Source organism: Suncus etruscus, chromosome 7 (assembly GCF_024139225.1).
Source record: "Suncus etruscus isolate mSunEtr1 chromosome 7, mSunEtr1.pri.cur, whole genome shotgun sequence".
Lineage (NCBI taxonomy): Eukaryota > Metazoa > Chordata > Mammalia > Eulipotyphla > Soricidae > Suncus > Suncus etruscus.
The window spans coordinates 78,960,037-78,981,050 of record NC_064854.1 but is presented as its reverse complement, the minus strand read 5'-3'; the positions used below and the strand labels follow the sequence as shown (position 1 = coordinate 78,981,050).

The following is a 21,014-nucleotide window of genomic DNA, read 5'->3' as shown; positions in this document are numbered from 1 at the left end:
GTTTTGAAGTTGCAAAGGAGGCAATTCTTTGAAACTAACATTACACTTCTTGACCTAAAAAAAAGACTGTCCTGACTGTTTTCACGGAAATGCTTCTTAGTCATTCAGATGGAGATTGCAGATTTATAAATTGGATGAAGAAGCCTGGGTTTCTGGGTAGGAGGGGTGAAGTCATGAGTCTGTGAGGGTCACACAAAGAATGACATGGCAGTGGAGGACCTACGGATAAGCTTATGTTTTCACACAACTCTTTTTAAAAAAAAAAAAGAATTAAAAGTAAAATACGACTTATAAAAGAAGACAAGAATCTCCTTAAGTATAGCTTAATAATAGTTTTTTATTTTCATCACTAACGTACTTCCTATTTGTGGGACTCACCATTAGAAGTTGTTGATAAAACTGAACTTATTCAGAAACCTGTTTATTTACTTCAATTTAGAAAGGACTTTTGAGAAATTTCCAAGGAAACAACTGACAGGTAAATTAAGTAGGTCTTGGAAATGGAGAGATAAGTAAGACTAGTCTCTGTGGAGATTTCCCTTTTCACATTTTTAGATTCTATTAGAGCTCATGGCTCATCAAGCATTTGTTGCTTTGGAAAGTGTTTTTGGGAGGACTTGTTTAAGTAATTAAAATCCCTAAAATGCTTAGAATCATCTTAAATCTTTTATCCTCACTTTAAAAGCAGTGTTTAGTATAATTTTAAAAGCTTTCATTAAACAGAATTAGGTTTCTTGAATGGTTTTGTACTTTATAATCACATAAGAATTTCCTTATTTGTATCTGGTTGATTTCTTTGGGTTTTGGATTGATTAATTTTCACTTCATAATAATTCCTCATGGTTTATTTGATATCATTGGAATGTTGCCAACATAATTTTTTTTTGCTATATTCAGTGTTTATAAAGAGTTATGATAGAAAATGAAATAAAACAGAGGTATTCATTTGGTAGTTAGTTTGAATTTGAGTCTTTGTTATTGGTGGTTTTCAAGTTATGTTCTCTGAAATTGCTCCGGACTTGGGGGACCATACAGGGTGCTGGGAATCGAACTGAGGTCTGTCCTGGGTCAGCTGCATGCAAGGCAAATGCCCTACCACTGCGCTCTCTCTCGGGCTCCATCCAGCAGATACTTTTATTCTGTGTTTTACCTGGAGCATTCTTTAGGGCAGGGGTCTCAAACTCGCAGCCCGTGGGCTGTTTGTGGCCCTCCGTACAACATTTTGTGGCCCTGCTCTAGAGGAATCTTTTTTTGTTTTGTTTTGTTTTAGTTGTTTGGGTCACACCCCCCAATGTTCAAGGCTTACTACTGACTTTGCACTCAAGGATCACCCCAACTTTGCCTCCTTCGGCCCCCAGGTAAATTGAGTTTGAGACCCCTGCTTTAGGGTAAGGATTAAGCCATTTTCAAATTCTCCAGAATAGGGATAATGTTATATTCAATTTAAATTGTCTCTAATGTCTAGCACTGTGCCTTGGAGTAGGTGCTTAGGATTTGATGAATTACATTATGAGAATTACATGTTTGTATCTCTAGATATGTTTAGAAAATTAAAGTTAATAAATGGATTTGCCCTTCAGTGTGCTGTTTGTAAAAATAAAAGGGTCAGGTACCCGAAAATATGTGTAAAATGTTATCTGCAGGATATTTCTGAAATCTTGGTTACAAATGCTTATGACCTCAAAATATTTTCATGGCCTATTGTGGTTGGTTGCTTTAGTTAAAACTGCTATTCTGTGCATCTTTTCTCTGGAATATATAACATATATTTGTAGCTGATTTTGTTGAGAAATTCATGACGCAACATTAATGGGGTTTGAACTCTAGCTCCCTTGAGAATAGTGGTTTTATTCCTATGGTTGGAATTTTTTTTTCCTCATCTGGCAAAGCTCATGTATTAATCCTGGTTCTACACCAGGAATCACTCCTGGCAGGCTTGGGGGATACTTTGAATAATGTCATGGGTATCTTAGAGAGACTGCATTAAATCTGTACAGTGCTTTGTGGAATATTGCCATTTTAATGATGTTAATCCTCCCAATCCATGAACAGGATATGTATCTCCATTTTCTGTGTTCTCTTTGATTTCTTTTTCTTTTTTTGGTTTTTGGTTTTTGGGTTACACTCAGCAGCGCTCAGGGGTTACTCCTGGCTTCATGCTCAGAAATCACTCCTGGCAGGCTCAGGGGACCATGTGGGATGCCGGGATTCGAACCAATGACCTTCTGCAAATGCCTTACCTCCATGCTATCTCTCTGGCCTCCCTCTTTTATTTCTTGAAGCAGACTTTTGTAGGTTTTTTTTGTTTTGTTTTGTTTTTTGTTTTTGTTTTTGTTTTTGTTTTTGTGTAGTCCTTCACCTCTTTAAGTTGATTCTAAGATATTTGAGTTTCTGTGACACTATTGTGAATGGGATTTTTTTTTTTTTGGGCCACACTCGGTGACGTTCAGAGGTTATCTGGCTGTGTGCTCAGAAATCACTCTTGGCTTGGGACCATATGGGACGATGGGCGGATCAAACCATGGTTCGTACTAGGCTAGCACCGGCAAAGCAGAGATACATTCCCACTTGTGCCACTGCTTGGGCTCCTGAATGGGATTTTTTTTAAATGTCTGTTTATCCTTTGTCATTATTTGCTTATAAGAAGGCCATTGATTTTTGTGTTCCCAAAACATTTAAAAGATTTTTTTTTTTTTAAATTGAGGCCATTGTGAGTTACAAGTTGTATTTCAGGTGTTTAGTGGCAGTGAATTAGGGCCATTCTCACTACCACTGTTGACCTCCCTTCATGATAGTTCCCTGCATGCTTCCCAAACCTCCACCCTTAGGCTCCTGGACTATTAGTGTAACAGGTCCATTTTGTATTTAGCTTATTATAGTTTGGGTCTCTTGATTCTGTTGTCGGTGACTTTGGCTTTGGTATTTAGATTTGACCTCTTTTTTTTTCCATTCAAGTTCCTGAGACCATTTAGTCTCTGGGCCCCATTTATATATTTTATCCTTTTCTCAGTTTGTAAAAAGACAGAAATATGAGACAGAACAAAGTGATTCAAGTTCTGTGGAAAAGTGGAGCCCCTATCTAGAATATAAGTAAAATTAAAAGAAGAAAAAAAAGATAGGGGGTTGGAAGGGCAGGTATGCCTTTTTTTTTCCTTTTTTTTTTTTTTTTGCATTGGCACATCAAGTGTTGGGGAAATTAGAAAGAAAATTCCATTGGCCTAAGAGATACAGGGTGTCTCCACCCATGAAGCATACTGGCAAAAGACCAACTATAGGCTCTGGGCTTGTTGGTTGTTCAACCCCAAAGTCTCTATGGTCCCAGAAAAATTTTTGCTCAGTCACAGTTGACAAAGCCAGTCTTCTATAGTTAGAGATCTTGGTTTTTGTACAGGTCCTAGGATGAAACCTAGGATAAAGTCTTTCTTTGTTGTCCAAGGAAACGTTCTGCTTATTTGTAGTTGTAGATAGTCTTTGTAACTAGAGATACTGGTTCTTACACAGATCCAAGGACAAAGTATCTTCTGTTTTCATTTCACTATTGGGTGGTGAGGTAGGGCAACTTGCCCTTAGATCAAGGGTGACTACCCTGGAGTCTACCCTGGAGCGGGTTGGTGCCAGTGTGGTATTTGGGCCTCCCCCAGGGGAGTTTGAATCCTTGTGCTGGTCTCATAATCTTTGCTGGTACCAATATCGGGATTTGAGGCTCAGGGTTGGATTATCAATGTCCAATCCATTGAGGAAGAAGGCCATTGATTTTTGTGTGTTAATTTTGTAGCCTGCCACTTTACTATATGAATCTATTCTAGACTTTTTTTTTTTTTGTAGAATCTGTTGGGTTTTCTAAATATAGTATTATATTATCTACAAACCGTAAGAGCTCAACTTTTTCCTTTCCTATCTGAATTCCCATGATATTTTTTTCTTGCCTAATTGCTATGGCTAGGACTTTTATTACTATGTTAAAGAGGAATGATGGGAGGAGGCAACCTTATTTTGTACCAGATTTTAGGGGAAAGGCTTTCAATTCATTTCATTGAGTATATTTGCCATGGACTTGACTATATTGAGAAAAATTCTTTCTATTCCATCTTTTTGAGAGTTTTCATCATGTATAGGTTTTGGACCATATCAAATGCTTTCTCAGTATCTATTGATATGATTGTATGGTTTTGATTCTTTTGTTGATATGGTGTATGATGTTGATTGACTTGTGTATGTTAAAGCATCCTAAGATCTCTGAAATGAAGCCTACTTGGTCATGGTGTACGACCTTCTTGATGAGGAATTGGATCCCATTTTCTAGGATTTTGTTGAGAATCTTTGCATCTGTGTTCATCAGAGATATTGGTCTGTAGTTCTATTTTTTGTGGCATCTCTGTTTGCTTTTCATGTCAAAATGTTTCTTCAGTTTTCTGGAAGAGCCTGAACGGATTGGTAGTAGGTCCTCTTGAAAGTTTTAAAAGAATTTGTTAGTGAATCCATCTGGGCTTGGACTTTTGTTTTGGGGAAGACTATCACCATTTTAATTTCTTCAATAGTTCATGTATATTAGATATAGTTCAGTTATGTTAGATCTTCTTGGTTCAACCATGGGAGAGTATGAGTTCAAGAATTTATCCATTGTTTTGTGGTGTGGATTTTCTCAAAGTACTCTCTGATTACTCTTTGAATTTTTGTAATCTCCCCTTTTCTTTTCTAATATAATTTATTAAGTTTTTCTCTCTCCCCCTCTCTTTGTAAGTTTTGCTAGTAGTTTATTGATATTGTTTACTTTTTCAAAGAACCAACTGTTGCTTTCATTGATCTTTCAAATTGTTGTTTTGATTTTCAATCTATTAATTTTTGCTCTAAGCTTTGTTATTTCCTTCTGCCTACCTATTTTTGTTCATTTTATTGATCACTTTCTAATTTTATAAGCTGGGTATTTAAGTCATTTATTTAAGCCCATTCTTATTTCTGTATGGGTGCTTGCAAATCTATAAATTTACCTTTTTGTACCACTTTTTTATGTCCCACAAATTCTTTGGGACTTACTCATGTCTTCTCAGGAATCACTCCTGGTAGGGCTTGGAAGTCCCCATGTAGTGCTGGGGGTTAACTCTGGCATGCAATGGCATGCAATCAATGCAGTGCCATTGTACTATCTCTCCAGCCCTTGCCTAATTTTTAAATAGTTTTTTTTTTCCTGCTCATCAGCCAGGTTCAGTATGTTTTCTATCAACTAAACACTGTGTCTGGATGCCTAGGAGATAAAGAAGCAATGAGAATAAGCTTTTTGATTTCTGCTGAACTTCTTCAGAGTCTTCTAAGTACCTTTTTGTCAGCCAGCGAGGGATGACTGCTACTGAGTAAGAATGAGAATGGTCAGTGATTGTCCAAAACTATGGGATTGTCTGAATCATTGTAGACTGTTCTACAGTCTATTGAATGAGTAGAACAAAGTTTTAGTGATAATAGTTTTATTTGGATGTTGGATTGGTGATGGTTTAGATGAGTGTAGTTTTGGGCTTTTTTAGTTTGAGGTAACATAGAAATTGTCACCTCTGTAGATTTCAGGCATGTAATAGAAGCATTCATTTAAATGGCTGAGAATAGAAGTGACAGCTATTCAACTTACCAGTTATTTCAAATCTCTTTTTTTTTTTTTTTTTTTTTGGTTTTTGGGCCACACCCGGTAACGCTCAGGGGTTACTCCTGGCTATGCGCTCAGAAGTTGCTCCTGGCTTGGGGGACCATATGGGACACCGGGGGATCGAACCGCGGTCCGTCCAAGGCAGCGCTGGCAAGGCAGGCACCTTACCTTTAGCGCCACCGCCCGGCCCCTCAAATCTCTTAAAATTGAATGAGAGTACAAAACATATCAGCATTAAACAGTGAGGAGAAGTACACTATTGGAAATCGTCCATAATTATAGGGCAGTTGAAGAAAGAAAAGAGTAAAGAAATCTGAAGAAGAGTTTCTAGAAGAATGGATGAGATTTTAGATGGTGTATTATTTGAGAAATTTAAAGAAGGTAAAGTGGTTCGAGGATTTAGAAGTATAAAATCCATCAGAGGAGGAAACAGGCTAGGAGAATGCTCTATTTTTGTGATTTTGGAGGAACTTCTAGAAAATAGAACAGTAACAGAACAAATGGCTGAGATACTGTCTGGAACAATAGAGGATAAGTGGGAGATTCTGGTCAAATTCTGTTAAGACAAATTTGCTAAATCATTAAATAAATTTGAAGTCCGAACAGTCCATGTCTTTTTAAATTCCTTTTAGAAATTTTTATCAAGCCAGTGAATAAATAAGTTTGAGTAACTGTGCTAATGCATCAGATTCTTTCTGTTTTGATGAGGCAACAACTCTCTAACGTTGAAAACGTGGAAAAATGTTTTGCTTTATAATTTTAGTGTTAATTAAGCATTATTATTTAGGCTGTAACCAAATGTTGGAGGATTTAATTGTTTGTGACATCTGTGTTTTTATCATGGAAGTGAGAAATTTTCTTTTGCAATTATTACAGTGATCATTGTTAACAGTCTGACCTTATTTTAAATTTTCACCTCTCTATTATGATTTCTTCCTTTTCTTCTGGTTTTATTCCCTCTCATAAATGGTGACTTTTATCATCATTTTCATTACTGTTAAATGAGAAGAAACCTGATTGCTGTGTCGGTTGGGGCCTTTGTCAGTTGATATGTTCATTTTCTGTATTTTGCAGTGCTCTCTTTTCACATTTTCATTTTCTCTATTTTAAAGAGCTGCCATTGTTTGCTGTTCTGATAGAGTTTTCTGCTCAGAATGAAAGTCTATGCTCCTTGAAATCTGGCTTCAAAATAATCATGTGGATATAGATAAAAGATACTAGAGCAAGATGAAAGATCCAGAGATGCCATTCTTAATTCACAAACATTTATTATCAGCAAGATTTGATCTTGTCTTGTACCAGCCTTAAAGTGTATCTTGTATTGTAACTTGAGTGGCAGTTTTCATGAAATGTGCAGTTTAAATTTGTAGGGTCTTTTTTTTTAAAATCTTAGTCTTTGTAGCCAGCTAGAAAACATTAAATCTAAAACTGAACGATTTATCATTATTTATATATCTTTATAATTGCAATTCACTCATGGAATCTTTTTAAAATCATAGCTTAAATCTTAGTTTTTGTAGCCAATTAGAAGACATTAAATCTAAAACTCAATGATTTATGATCTATTTATATATTTTATAATGGCAATTCACTCATGGAAGATGACTATCTGAATATAAGTACATATCACAGAACATTATGGATGCTATAAAGACAATCTAGTTCTGAATCTAAACCCTATTACAGAGTATTTCTTTAAATAAATAAAAGTTTTTAAAGTATCTTTTGTTTTTTATGTAACATACCCCAAAGCAGTATATATATAGTGAGCATAGTCTCATTTGATGCTAGTGATAGAGTTATTCTTTTCCTCAACCTAAAGATGAAAAAATGAAGTTCTATGAAACTGATAAACTCCTTATCAGAACAGTGATGAAGAATGGATGTATTGTAGGGATTTGAATTCCTCACCTGATATCTATTTTGATTTTATAAACTATTTTGATAGATGCTTATTAAGGTGTTTTTCTAAGTATTTTTTATTTTTACTTTGAATGAATATGAAAACACTACCTCAGTAGTTCTGACAACAGATCAGCTTGCTGTACAGAAAATTTTTTTAATGTAAATCTTTATATTTAAGCACCATGATTACAAGCATGTTTGTAGTTGGGTTTCAGTTATAAATAGAATATACCCCCTTCACCAGTGCAACATTCCCATCAATGCCCCCCACCTCCTCCACCCATGCCTGTTTTCCTGACAGGCATTCTACTTCTCTCATTGTTTAACATTGTCATGCTAGTTGTTAGTGTACTTATTTCCCTAAAAGAGTTCACCACTCTTTGTGGTGAGCTTCAAATTGTGAGGCGGTCCTTCCAGCGCTTAAAATCCTTAACTCTATCGTCTCTGGGCTTTATTGCAGTAATATCTTTAATTTTTTTTTTTTTTTTTGGTTTTTGGGTCACACCTGGCGGTGCTCAGGGGTTACTCCTGGCTGTCTGCTCAGAAATAGTTCCTGGCAGGCACGGGGGATTTCTCTCTCTCTCTCTCTCTCTCTCTCTCTCTCTCTCTCTCTCTCTCTCTCTCTCTCTCTCTCTCTCTCTCTCTCTCTCTCTCTCTCTCTCTCTCTCTCTCTCTCTCTTTTTAATTTTTCTTAAAACCCATAGATGAGTGAGACTATTCTGTGTCTATCTCTCTTCCTCTAATTTCAATTAATATGATTCCATATACATCCACATATAGAAAAATTTCATGACTTCATCTCTCCTGACGGCTGCATAATATTCCATTGTGTATATGTACCACAGTTTCTTTAGCCATTCATCTGTTGAAGGGCATCTTGGTTGTTTTCAGAGTTTGGCTATTGTAAATAGCTCTGTAATAAATATTGGTGTGAGGAAGGGATTTTTGAATTGTACTTTTGTGTTCCTAGGGTATATCCCTAGGAGTGGAATAGCTGGATCACATGGCAATTAAATTGCCAGTTTTTTTTTTTTTAATAAATCTCCATATCATTTTCCGTAACAGTTGAACTAGATGGCATTCCCACTAGCAGTGAATGAGAGTTCCTTTCTCTCCACATCCCTGCCAGCACTGATTGTTCTTGTTCTTTGTGATGTGTGCAAGTCTCTGTTGTGTGAGATGGTACTTCATTGTAGTTTTGATTTGTATCTCCCTGATGATTAGTGATGTGGAGCATTTTTCATGTGTCTTTTGGCCATTTGTATTTCTTCTTTAGGAAGTGTCTTTTCATTTCTTGTCTCCATTTTTTGATGGGGCTATATGGTTTTTTCTTATTAACTTCTGTCAGTACCTTGTATATTTTTGAGATTAGCCTCTTGTCTGATGGGTATTGGGTGAATAGTTTCTCTCATTCTGTGGGTGGCATTATTTTTATTTTATTTTATTATATATAATTTTTATTTTGACCATATTGGCTTACATATCTTTCACAGTAGTATTTTAGGTACATATTACTATTTAATCAGGGGAATTTCCATCACCAAATTTGTACCAGCTTTTATTTAGTTTATTTCCATTTAATAATAGTATTTGCCATTGGCTTGAGGTAGATGGCTTTGACTATATTGAGAAAAGTTCCTTTTTTTTTTCCCAAAGCATTCTACAGATTTAATGTAATCCCTCTAAAGATACCCATGACATTTTTCAAAGAAGATGGTCAAACACTCCTGAAATTCATTTGGAACAATAAACACCACGAATAGCTAAAGCAATCCTTGGGAAAAGGAATATGGGAGGCATTACTTTCCCCAATTTTAAACTGTATTACAAAGCAATCGTTATCAAAACAGCATGGTATTGGAATAAAGACAGATCCTCAGATCAATGGAATAGACTTGAGTATTCAGAGAATATTCCCCAGACATACAATCAACTAATCTTTGATAAAGGGACAAGAAATACAAAATAAAGCAAGGAAAGCCTCTTCAACAAGTGGTGTTGGCACAAAAGCGAACTCAGATTCCTATGTTTATGGATCACTTCTGGGGACTAGGGAATCATGTGCAGTTTTTGGGGCTGAATTTGGGCTTGCTGTTCAAGGTCTTACTTGTGGTACTATTTCTCTGCCCCCAGTCCTGCTTATTTTAGAATTTCCTGTAGATGGAGTCATATAGTGCATACACAATTGTTGGATTTCATTTGTTCAGCAAGATACCAGTACTGTTCATCATTTACTGTCTTTTATTTCTTTTTTATTGCTTAGTAATCTTGCATTTTGTGTTTCCAAAAATGGGAAAAGTATTTGAACAGATTTTTCATAAGGACATATACACCACTGGCCTGTCAGTATGTAGGGGTAAAATACTGAACATAATTGACATGCAACTATGTGCAAATTAAAGCCAAAGTGAGACCAAACTATATACTCTGTAGAACAATTAATATTATTGTGAGAAAATATGCTCACATTGCTGTTGGAAACATATTCTAATTCTAAACGTTGTTGGGAATATAAAATAGTATGGTTACTTTAAAAAATATCATGCAGTTCCTTTTGTACTAATTAGTTTGCAGCACTCCTATTCCTAGATATTTACCAAGAAGGAAGCAAAAATGTTGCACCGTAGACTAGCCCATGAACATTCATAATATTTATGCATAATTGTTCCAAAATATTGATCACCCATATGTTCAGCAAAAGAGCAATAGATTATTTTGACATAGAATTTAAAAAAATTTTTTTTAGTAGGAGACACTTTTGGAAGAAAAACTTTGTTAAATCAAAATTTATACTCATTTTCTTTATCCTATTTAATTTTATTTTTAATATATTAAAAAGTAGTATATTTCCATTGTCGTTAAGGTTGAATAAATGCATGCACCTTGATTGAAAATGTTCCATATATCTAAAAAATAGCTGTCTACAGAATAGTCCCTTTTTCTAGGTTAAAACCAAGCTATTTAGAAGAAAGGTTGGGCTTCTCTGATTATTCTGGCACAGATAACATGTTTATAATCATGATGCTTAAATAAAGATATTATTTAAAAAAAAAAGAAAGAAAATAAATAACAAAGTAGCTAAAGTTTCTCTTAGATTCTTTCAGTCTTAGCTTTTGTCTCATAGGTTTTCTTATTTTCCACAATCTCTAACAATAGTTAATATGATTTTAGGAATAGTTGGATGTCAAGAACTGATTAGATTGCATACCAAAAACTTTTCTGCAGTTGCATTTTAGCAATTGTATGTCCAGTTTTCATTGAATTATCATTGAATGATAATTTTATATCTATGTTGTCTAGATTGTTGCTAGACTTGTATTTGGTTTTGTGTTTTATTTTTTGTAATGAAATTAGGTGTTTTGTATGAATTCATTAAGGCTGAAAAATTAAAATTTTTGTCAGGAATACTTACTGAAATGGTACAAAATCATAATATCAGAGTTAATATTTTTGAATATATTGCATGCAATCTGTATATTGTAATGCAGTTTTTTCCTCATCCTTAAAAACACTATAAACTTAATTACTTTATTCTTCTAAGAGAAACACTGCAGATTAACTGCAAATTTTAAGCTGTTTCAAAGTAATTTAAGTTTTTATAGAAAATTCAGATAGTGATTGTTTGCTTAAGGGAGTGCAGGAATCCATGGCTCTAGATAGGGGAGAAGCTAGATTAAAAAATAACTTAAAATATTGCATTGCATATGATTTAGTTTTAGACAATTATTGTTGATTTCTTTTTAGGTTTCTTTGGGAGGTACTTATACCTGGTGTTATTCAGGGCTTACTCTTGGCTCCATGCTCTGGATTCATTCCTGATTGTGCTTTATACCACACCAGGGATTGAACGTGGATCGTCTGTGCACAAGGCAAATGCCCTACCTGCTCTACTTTTGCTGTAGCCCCAGGTTGTTATCTTTTTAAAGTACGATTATTATCAAGGAACTGGTTTTTCTTTTTCATATATATATATATATATATATCAAACCTGGCAGTGTTTGGGTACTACTTCTAGCCCTGTACTAGGGACAGTGCTTAGATAAAATGTGGAGATGTAGTGATAAAATGCTTAGATAAAATGGGTGATTCAGTGTTCAGCTCTGGTGCTTGGGGGCCTCCCATTGCAGCTCAGTCCAAACCTAGTCCATCTGCAAGTAAATCATAAACCTTTCATTGTATTATTGTTCCAATATGAATATATTTTGAAAAAGTAGGAAAAAGTCTATTATGATCCATCTGAATAGTAACTTTTTAAGAACAGAAAATTTGGACAAAAGGAGAGACTTCAAGGTTGCATGTACATAGACAAATGACCTTATCAAGATACAGATAGAAGATACAGATAGAAAGGTGACTGAAAGGGATAGTCTTGGCCGCTGCGGCCACAGCCATAAGTATGCTCAGGCTTCAGAAGAGGCTGGCCTCCAGCGTCCTGCGCTGCGGGGAAAAAAAGGTTTGGTTGGATCCCAATGAAACCAATGAAATTGCCAATGCAAACTCGCATAAACAGATCCGGAAGTTGGTCAAAGATGGGCTGATAATCTGGAAGCCTGTGATGGTCCATTCCGGGGCTCAATGCCGGAAAAATACTTTGGCACGCCGCAAGGGTCGGCATATGGGCATAGGTAAGCGCAAAGGTACTGCCAATGCCAGAATGCCGGAGAAGGTAACCTGGATGAGGAGGATGAGGATTCTGCGCTGGCTGCTCAGGAGATACCGGGAATCTAAGAAGATTGACCGCCACAGGTATCACAGCTTATACCTAAAAGTGAAGGGAAATGTGTTCAAAAACAAGAGAATTCTCATGGAGCATATCCACAAGCTGAAGGCAGACAAGGCCCGCAAGAAGCTCCTGGCTGACCAGGCTGAGGCCTGCAGGTCCAAGACCAAGGAAGCCCGTGAGGAACATCTCCAGGCAAAGAAGGAGGAAATCATCAAGACTGTCCAAGGAGGAGGAGACCAAGAAATGAACAGCTCAAGGAACAAGACAGCTTTTCTTGTCTGTACTTAGTGGCTCCATTGCTATTGATCATTGAATTAAAGAAGACTGCCTTTGCAAAAAAAAAAAAAAAGAAAGGGATAGTCTTAGAAAAATTAACTTTGCTATACCATTTTCTTTGGGGCGGTGGACCCTGAGGTGCTCCAGGGAATCATAGGTCCAACTACTTTATCCATGTATCATAGTACAATCGCCTTAATCGCTATACGTTGTCTGACATTGTTATCCTGGTCTTGAATTAGATCTTCCATGGCTTGAGAGCATTTGTATTTAACCTGGTACTTTACCTTTTGCATTTTGTTTTGCCAGATATAGCACACTTTAACATTAGTGTTTAACATTTAACTTTAACATAAAAAAAGTTTGGCCACACCCATTGATGCTTGGGGCTGCTCTGCATTCTGACTTTTTTGTTTGTTTGTTTCTGTGCCACACCTGGTGATGCTCATGGGTTACTCCTGGCTATGCGCTCAGAAATTGCTCCTGGCTTCCCCAATATGGGGACTCCGTGAGATTGAACCGTGGTCCGTCCTAGGTCAGCCGCGTGCAAAGCAAACGCCCTACCGCTGCGTCACAACCCTGGCCCCTGAATTCTGACTTTTAATGTCTTTTGTGAGGGCCTCTCAAGCAGTACTCTGGATCCTAGAGGTTACTCTGATCTAGTAATTTTTTACAGACTGGGCTGGTAGGTTCAGTGGTCAGCTCTGTGGTGCTTGGGGACCTCCTTTTTGGAGCTCAGTGATGTTGGGATATGCTACTTCCCCAGTCCCATCTGTGTTTTGTATATATATGTGTGTGTGTGTGTGTGTGTGTGTGTGTGTGTGTGTGTATGTGTGTGTGTGTATATGGTGTGGTGTGTGGTGTGTAGTGTATATGTATGTGTAGTTTCCCCACACACATACTTGGTGGTGCTCGAAGGTTACTTACTTTGTTATTCTGCTGCTGTTAGGAGGTTACTACTGGTGGTGCTTAGGGTATAGGGATCAAATCCAGGTTACCCACGTACAGAGCATGCACTCAGCTCTTAGAGCTCTTTCTCCTGTCCTGCTATGCATTCCCCCCCCCCCCCCCCCACACACACACATACACACACCTGGCTATGCTCAGGGCTTACTCCTGGCTCCGATTCACTCCTGGCAGGTTTAGGGTCCATATGGGGTGTTGAGAATCTACATACAAGGCAAGCTCCCTACGTGCTGTACCTTGCTATGTATTTCTTTTTCTTTTTCTTCCTAAAGGCAAAAACATAGAGTTTCTTTATTTGTATTTAAACTTCTTTTTTTTTTTAAATATTTTTATTTATTTAAACATCTTGATTACAAATGATTGTGATTAGGTTTCAGTCATGTAAAGAACACCCCCCATCTCCAGTGCAACATTCCCACCACCAATGTCCCAAATCTCCTTCCATCCCCCCCCCCCACCTGTACTCTAGACAGGTTTTCCAGTTCCCTCATTCATTCTTCTTTTTTAAATATATATATATATATATATATTTATTTTTTTTTTGGTTTTTGGGCCACACCCGTTTGACGCTCAGGGGTTACTCCTGGTTATGCGCTCAGAAATCGTCCCTGGCTTGGGGGGACCATATGGGACACCGGGGGATCGAACCGCAGTCCTTCCTTGGCTAGCGCTTGCAAGGCAGACACCTTACCTCTAGCGCCACCTTCCCGGCCCTAAATATATTTTTTAAGTAACATGATCATATTTGGGTTATAGTCATAACCAGAACACCCCCTTCACCAGTGTAACATTACCCTCTTCCCCCTTCCCATCCCTCGCCTGTATTCAAGACAGGCATTCTACTACAATTGTTTTTAAGTTCAGTAAGTTGTATTTTTTTTACTTAAAGAATAAAAGTAAAAAAAAGTAAAGGTGTGATAGTAGCAATTGCCATTGTTTGCATAGGTCCAGAAAAATGGGGAAAATGGAAAAAAATCCTTGACCTGATTACTAAAAAGGCCTCACCTCAGTTTATTGGCATAAGATAGACTCTGGGTTCCAGGTAAACCAGTCCGTCCTTCTCCAGTCATTCTCAAGGTCCCGGTGAAACTTTTTCACACTTTAGCTGTTGTTGGTATCAGATTCTTATATTTAAAGACTCTGGATTCTGTGCATTTCTTTCATCGATGTCAGGCTGATGTGGAGCATCCTCTAGTTTCAGCATACCATTAAATGCGGAGCGATCTGCCCTGCATGCAGACTGTTGCTGAGTCATCTGGGTGTTGGGAGCACTCTTTGGAGTAAGTCACTGCTAAAGCAGTGGTAGGTCTTCCCTGGTAGAGGCTTGGATCCTGGTAATGTTATAGACAATTGTGGTTGTTTCCATAGATGGTATCCATTGTTCAGGTGTGTTTGGGCGATGCCCATTCTTCTGAGGCCTGAGCCAAATCATTATGCCAATGTTCAGGGTAAAAGGTCTAATTACATTACCAAATTTGTGTCCCATTTCTATTAGATAAGAACTTGTTTGCATATGTATTATTTCCCCATTTTAATGTGCCTATGCAAAAGAGAAGCAATGCCATAAGATATTATTGATGCATCTGGGGGCTGACGAATAAAGTCCAACATTCCCCGTAACTTGGTACAAACATAAAATCTATACAGCAATACTCTTCTACTAGTATTGCTTATAAAACAGATCTCAAAGGGGGAAAAATCAAACAATCAAATAACAAATCCAGTGGGCAAAATTGTCACTATATGAGGATATTCGAAAAGAGTTATAGATGTTAAGGGAATACATCTGAGATATACAAAGGAGATACACGTGACCCTTTTATGTTTTAGAAATAGTCAAGAGGGAGGGGGTATTTCCAAGACACCACTTTGGTCTGTGATTGGACAAACGAAGAGAGCATGGAGCCATGTCCTCCACTTGTTGCCTGCTGAAGCTTCCAACTCCCCGAGAGGCTTTTGCTTCCTAATTGCTGGAAGTTGAGAGTTCAGCAGTCCCCTCCCAGCCCCTTGCATGAACAAGGAAACCTGGGGTCTCTTTTAAATTGCACCTCATTGGAACCCACTTGCTGGGACCCTGAGCAGGTGTCCAGGAATAACCCTGGGACGGAGAGGAAAGAGAGAGAAGGCTGTGGGGGGCGACCGAGGCTGCATCTTCACCTTATCTTGGCCAAAAAGCCTACAGCATGAAACTATGCCGTGACGCATTGCCTGCTGAAGCTTCAGACTCCACCCAAATATTATTGTGAAAGATATGTAATCCACCTTGGCCAAAACAAAAATCATTAGTACAGAAAATGGTTAAATGTGTGGTAACAAGAGATGGGAGTGAGAGAGTAAAGGAATAAAAGGAGCACGTGAACAATGTTCAGAAAATGGCTGCAGATGAAACACAATGATATCCAAATATTTCTTACAATGTTCCGCGTGCCGCGCGGTTTCACAATGGACAGGTTTAATAAGGAAACTTCCCTGATAAGTAATAATGCCAGAATTTATTGTGACCAATATCCCGAACCCCCTTCCTAGGCCTGGTTAAAGCAGCCTTTGGCATGGCGGAGGGCTGCCAGACGCCATGCTGGCAGGACCTCCCAGCTCAGCTCCCAGGAAGGAAAGAGGTTCTTCCAGAGCCAGAAGGCTAGGAGGTTGGAGCCCCCCCCCCTAGACACTCCCTTTGGAGATGGGAGGGAAATGGGGCAAGCCTAGGAACACCCACAAACTCCTCCAAGGGACCCACCTTGCTGGTTTGCCCCGCCATATGGCCAGGCAAAGCCCTGGAGTACCGGAGGAAGGAGGTAGGGGGATGCTGGGGTGACCCATGTTCCGCATCCCCTTCCTAGGCCTGGTTAAAGCAGCCTTTGGTCTTGGGCTCGCAGATCATCAGCAAGGGATTTGACCTCCCCTCACAAACAGGCAAGATAGAAAGTGTGCTTTGTGCGAAGTTGACTCAGGTTTGATCTTCTGCATCCCATATGCTTCCCTAAGCACCTCCAGGAGTGATTTCTGAACGGAAAGCCAGGAGTATGATAAGTTTTTCAAGTACAAAAAATTTTTTTTTCAAGTATAAAATTCTTAAGACAGGGGGTGGGATGCTCCCCTTTCACATGGCCAAATCCAACTGGGATTTGATTTCCCTTATCCTATATTATACCCTGAGATTTGCCTAGAATATTCCTAAGTGTAGAGCTGAGAATAACTCCTGAGCACTTCACGTGTGACCCTCAAACATAAAAAAATGAAAACAGGGGCCGGGTGGTGGCGCAAGAGGTAAGGTGCCTGCCTTGCCTGCGCTAGCCTTGGACGGACCGCGGTTCGATCCCCCGGTGTCCCATATGGTCCCCCAAGCCAGGAGCGACTTCTGAGCGCATAGCCAGGAGTAACCCCTGAGCGTTACCGGGTGTGGCCCAAAAACCAAAAAAAAAAAAAAAAAGTGAAAACAAACCTCTAAGATGTTATTATAAATAACATGTAAAATTTTTCTTGAGAGAGCTGACAATCATATATTTACTATATTTCTTGCAAATGATTTTTAATCAGAATAGATTTTGAAAAGCTATTTTTGTAAGTTACTTAAATTTTAAATAAATAGAACTTTCACAATATATAAGAGAAATTATCATTCCTTTAAAATATTGTGAATTGGTTGCATCATATAGTTAGATATTGATATTAAGTTCTGAAACAGGATGAGGATTGAAGGGGGAGGAGGAAGTTCAAAGGAGAAAGCTTTTGTCCAACAATACTTGAGGATTTGCTGTTAATTTGGGATGATATGAAAAAATTTAAACTATCTTTAAATCAAATTGAACTTTGTTTTTATTTTGATATTAGGGATTAATTTGGAAAGTAAACAATCATGGGCTGATGTGTATGTAAATTTCCATGCAAGGTTGACAATTTAGCTCTAAGTACTGACTTTGTAGCAAAGTTATGATAAATAATTTCTCATTAAATTGCCAAAGATTTGCTTGGAGAAGTCTTTAAACTGCTCTCTTGAAAAATTAAAATTACTTCACTGTTGTTTTTATGTCTGACTAAATTTGAGAAGCTAAATCTTGCATTGTGGAGATAAAATGACAAATGATATCAGTTAGGATTATTCAATTATTTTATGTAAATATAAACATATAAGGAGAGCCATCATACCTTTAAACATAAGATCAATACCTTTCTTAGAATTGCTTTCATTGAGCTATTGAATATATATTTTAATTTTGAAATATTCATTTTTATTCTTCCTATTAATAACTTCATCCTGTGTATGAATAAATAAATCATTGGGACAGTAGTAGTTCTAAGTGCTTTTCTAATAGTGCTTAAGTACTTATAATCACTAAGCAAAAGAGTACAATAGATTAAATGTGTTGTAAATTACACACAAAAGCATTTTATTATCTGTAACTTTAATAGAAAGAAAATGCTAATTTAGGTAATGAAATAAACCTTCAAATATGACTGGTGAACAGACCATTAGGTTAATTAAAATGAGGATATGTATCACTGTTGTGCTGGGAACTATCATTGTGGAAGAGACAGATTTATTTAGTGCGTGAATAGAAAAATTTAGAATATGTCACTCCCAAATGAGATTTACAACACAAAGGAACAAGATTGACAAGAGTAATTTAGTTTTGTTTCAGTTTTTTACCTGTCACATTACTTGTCATTTTGAAGACTCTCAGTTTAAGGTGGAAAATTATCTAGTCTTTTAAGAATCATTTAAGTATAAGTTTTGTTACTTTCCTATCTGTCCAGAGGATAAAACAAGTAAGAGGTAAATATACAAATTGCAAAGATAGCAACTTTAAATTTATTGATTTATAGAAATGTAATTATAGTGACTACTACACTTTGTTAGTTATTAGTCGTGAAAAGTGATTTGACTTTCAAAGTGGTGAAAACTAATTGTGTTTCTCATGGGTAGATTTATTTTATTTTATTTTATTTTTATTTTATTTATTTATTTTTTTGGTTTTTGGGTCACACCTGGCAGCGCTCCTGACTTCACGCTCAGAATTCACCCCTGGCAGGCTCGGGGAACCATATGGGATGCTGGGATTCGAACCACCATCCTTCTCCATGTAAGGCAAATGTCTTAACGCTGTGCTATCTCTCCGGCCCCTAGATTTACTATTTTAAATTACAAAAAACTTAACTACTTCCAGCGTGGCACCAGGTTTTATAAAAGGTTTTTATTTGTTTGTTTTTGTTTTTGATTTTGGGTCACACCCGGCAGCGCTCAGGAGTTACCCAGCAGGCCCCGGGGACCATATGGGATGCCGGGATTTGAACCACGGTCCTTCTGCGTACAAGGAAAACGCCTTACTGCTGTGCTATCTCTCCGGCCCCAGAATTTATAAAAGGTTTTTGAATTCTTTTTGATTCTTACCTTTGAAATTGTCATTGCTGAGCAATACTGAAATAACTTTTAAGTGAGTACTTACCATTTTGATTTTTAAAAGGCAGGATCTGTGCTTAAACAGCAATTAAATTCAGTGTTTGCTTCTGAATGAATTTATTACATTAGTTTTCTACTCAGATCTGAGTTTCAGAAGTAAAGCATTTAGTTAATGCTAAATTAACATAATCATCGAAAATAGCTTTCTGTCTGAGATTCGAAGTCTGAATGTCTGTACCAGAGTGATATATAAAACAAATGATTTGTATATTCAATTGGTTAGCCAAGCATTTATTAAATTCTAGTCCTGAGCTTAGTGGTAGGTTAGGCATTTTCATGTGCTTCAGGCTTTCCTTGAGAAATATGTGTTTTCAAAAGAATCAGTCCTTGAGTTTACCGTTACAATTTATAAAGCTTTTTAGAAAGATAAGATTGTGTTTTGTTTTAGCATCTTGATTCTGGGAAAAGCTTGGTCTTCCCCATGTTACTGAAATTTGTTTAGGAGATAGAGTATATGAGATTCAGAGAAAAGTTTGGTCTTGTTTTAGCATTTCCCATGTTACTGAAATTTGGTTAGGAAATAGTATATATATGAGATATTTAATGAATTTATATAAGTGTAACATGCCTGATAATCTTTTTTGCCCCAGAAGTGATTTCTTATTCATTCTACGTATTAATTATGGATTGTGTGAAGTTTCTGTCTTGTGTTGCCCCATTCTAGGGTCCATTATTCAAACAATAATAGTGAGGAAAAAATGTGCCCAACAATGGATTAACTTCCACACCTTTCAATCATAAGTGATGCATCACTTTAACTTAGGCTTTCATTGACCAAAGCAAGTTATTACATAGCAATAACAAGCAATGTCACATAACATAAGAAATCACATTGCCCTGGACATTAGTGGGATAGGGATATATACTCCTTCTATGTATCTTAGAAGAAATTGGCAATTGTTTGGACAATTCTAATGACTTTTGCACTATAAACTATTTTCATCTCTTCCGACACTGTAGCATACACTCAGGAGATAGTCTATAAAACATACAGGAATCAGGTATTCATATCCTGAGTTATGTGACTTATATAACTTATAGTAGTAGACAGTTTGTACTTTCTTCTTTCATGATAAGGATGGTAAGGTATTGCCTTGGCCAGTGAAACATATGTAGCTTTGATGTATGTTAACTCTTGAGTGAAAGCTTTAAATGTTTTTTTCTGTGACTTGGCCTGAATCATTTTTCTCACACAAGGTTGTTTTTATGCTAGGATTCCAATATAAGAAGGCATATAGCTTCATTCTGTTGCATCAGAGCTTGACTTTTAGCTTTCATTTAATATACACAAAAAGATAAATGATGTGGCATGTCAGTTTTCCTTTCACTCTCTGATGCTCTGTTCTCTCTCCCCTCCCCCACCTGCCTATGCAGCAGGCATATCTCTTCTTTCTCTCTCCCTCTCTCTCCTCCCTCTCCCTCTCTCCCCCTCTCTTTTTCATTATGTTGCGCTATTGTTATTGAAGCAGTGTCATGTATGTTCCTTTCATAGGATCCCTTGTCTACGCTAACTGCACTCTGCTATTTGTGGCAAGCTTACTACCATGAACTCATGGTCCTTCCTCATCTCTGTTGTTTCTGGGTATCATCTCACACTGTCTTTTTTCCCCTTTAATCCATGTTTTTTTAGTTTTATTAAATTGAGCTAATATTCATTTACAAAGGTATAAATAGATTTTGAGTGCATAATGCCACCACATTCTTCTTATCATAAAAATACCATTAGTTCTGCACAAGGTCCATAACCATAATTGCCTAGCTTTTATTAATAATTTTTATTGTGACCAAAGTGGATTAAAAATATTTCACAGTAATATTTTAGGTACATAGCGGCATTGAACCCAGGGCATTCCCACCACCAGTATTGTCTTTTCTTCAACCCTGTTACCAGCATGCATCCGATAGTCCCCTCCATTGCTCCCTAGGCTGCTTGTATAAGTGGCCCCGCCTGTGTCTAGCTTGTTGCAGAATGGGTATCGATTCTGTTGTGGTTGGCTTTGGATTTGGTGTTTAGACTGATCTTTTTTTTTTTTAATTTTTTTTTATTTCTACTCAAT

At 37.2% G+C, this 21,014-nt stretch overlaps 2 protein-coding genes across 2 annotated transcripts in view; both read left to right on the top strand.

The window, feature by feature from the left end:
* The window catches only part of PRIM2 (DNA primase subunit 2), a 244,655-nt gene that overhangs the window by 71,011 nt on the left and 152,630 nt on the right, over positions 1 to 21,014 (top strand). The gene's annotated exons all lie outside the window — the stretch shown is intronic.
* LOC126013767 (60S ribosomal protein L19-like) lies at positions 11,917 to 12,613 on the top strand. The gene is given in 2 exon segments (XM_049776973.1): positions 11,917 to 12,478; positions 12,480 to 12,613. Coding segments are annotated over 2 exon segments (573 nt in total). The 5' UTR covers positions 11,917 to 11,933; the 3' UTR covers positions 12,508 to 12,613.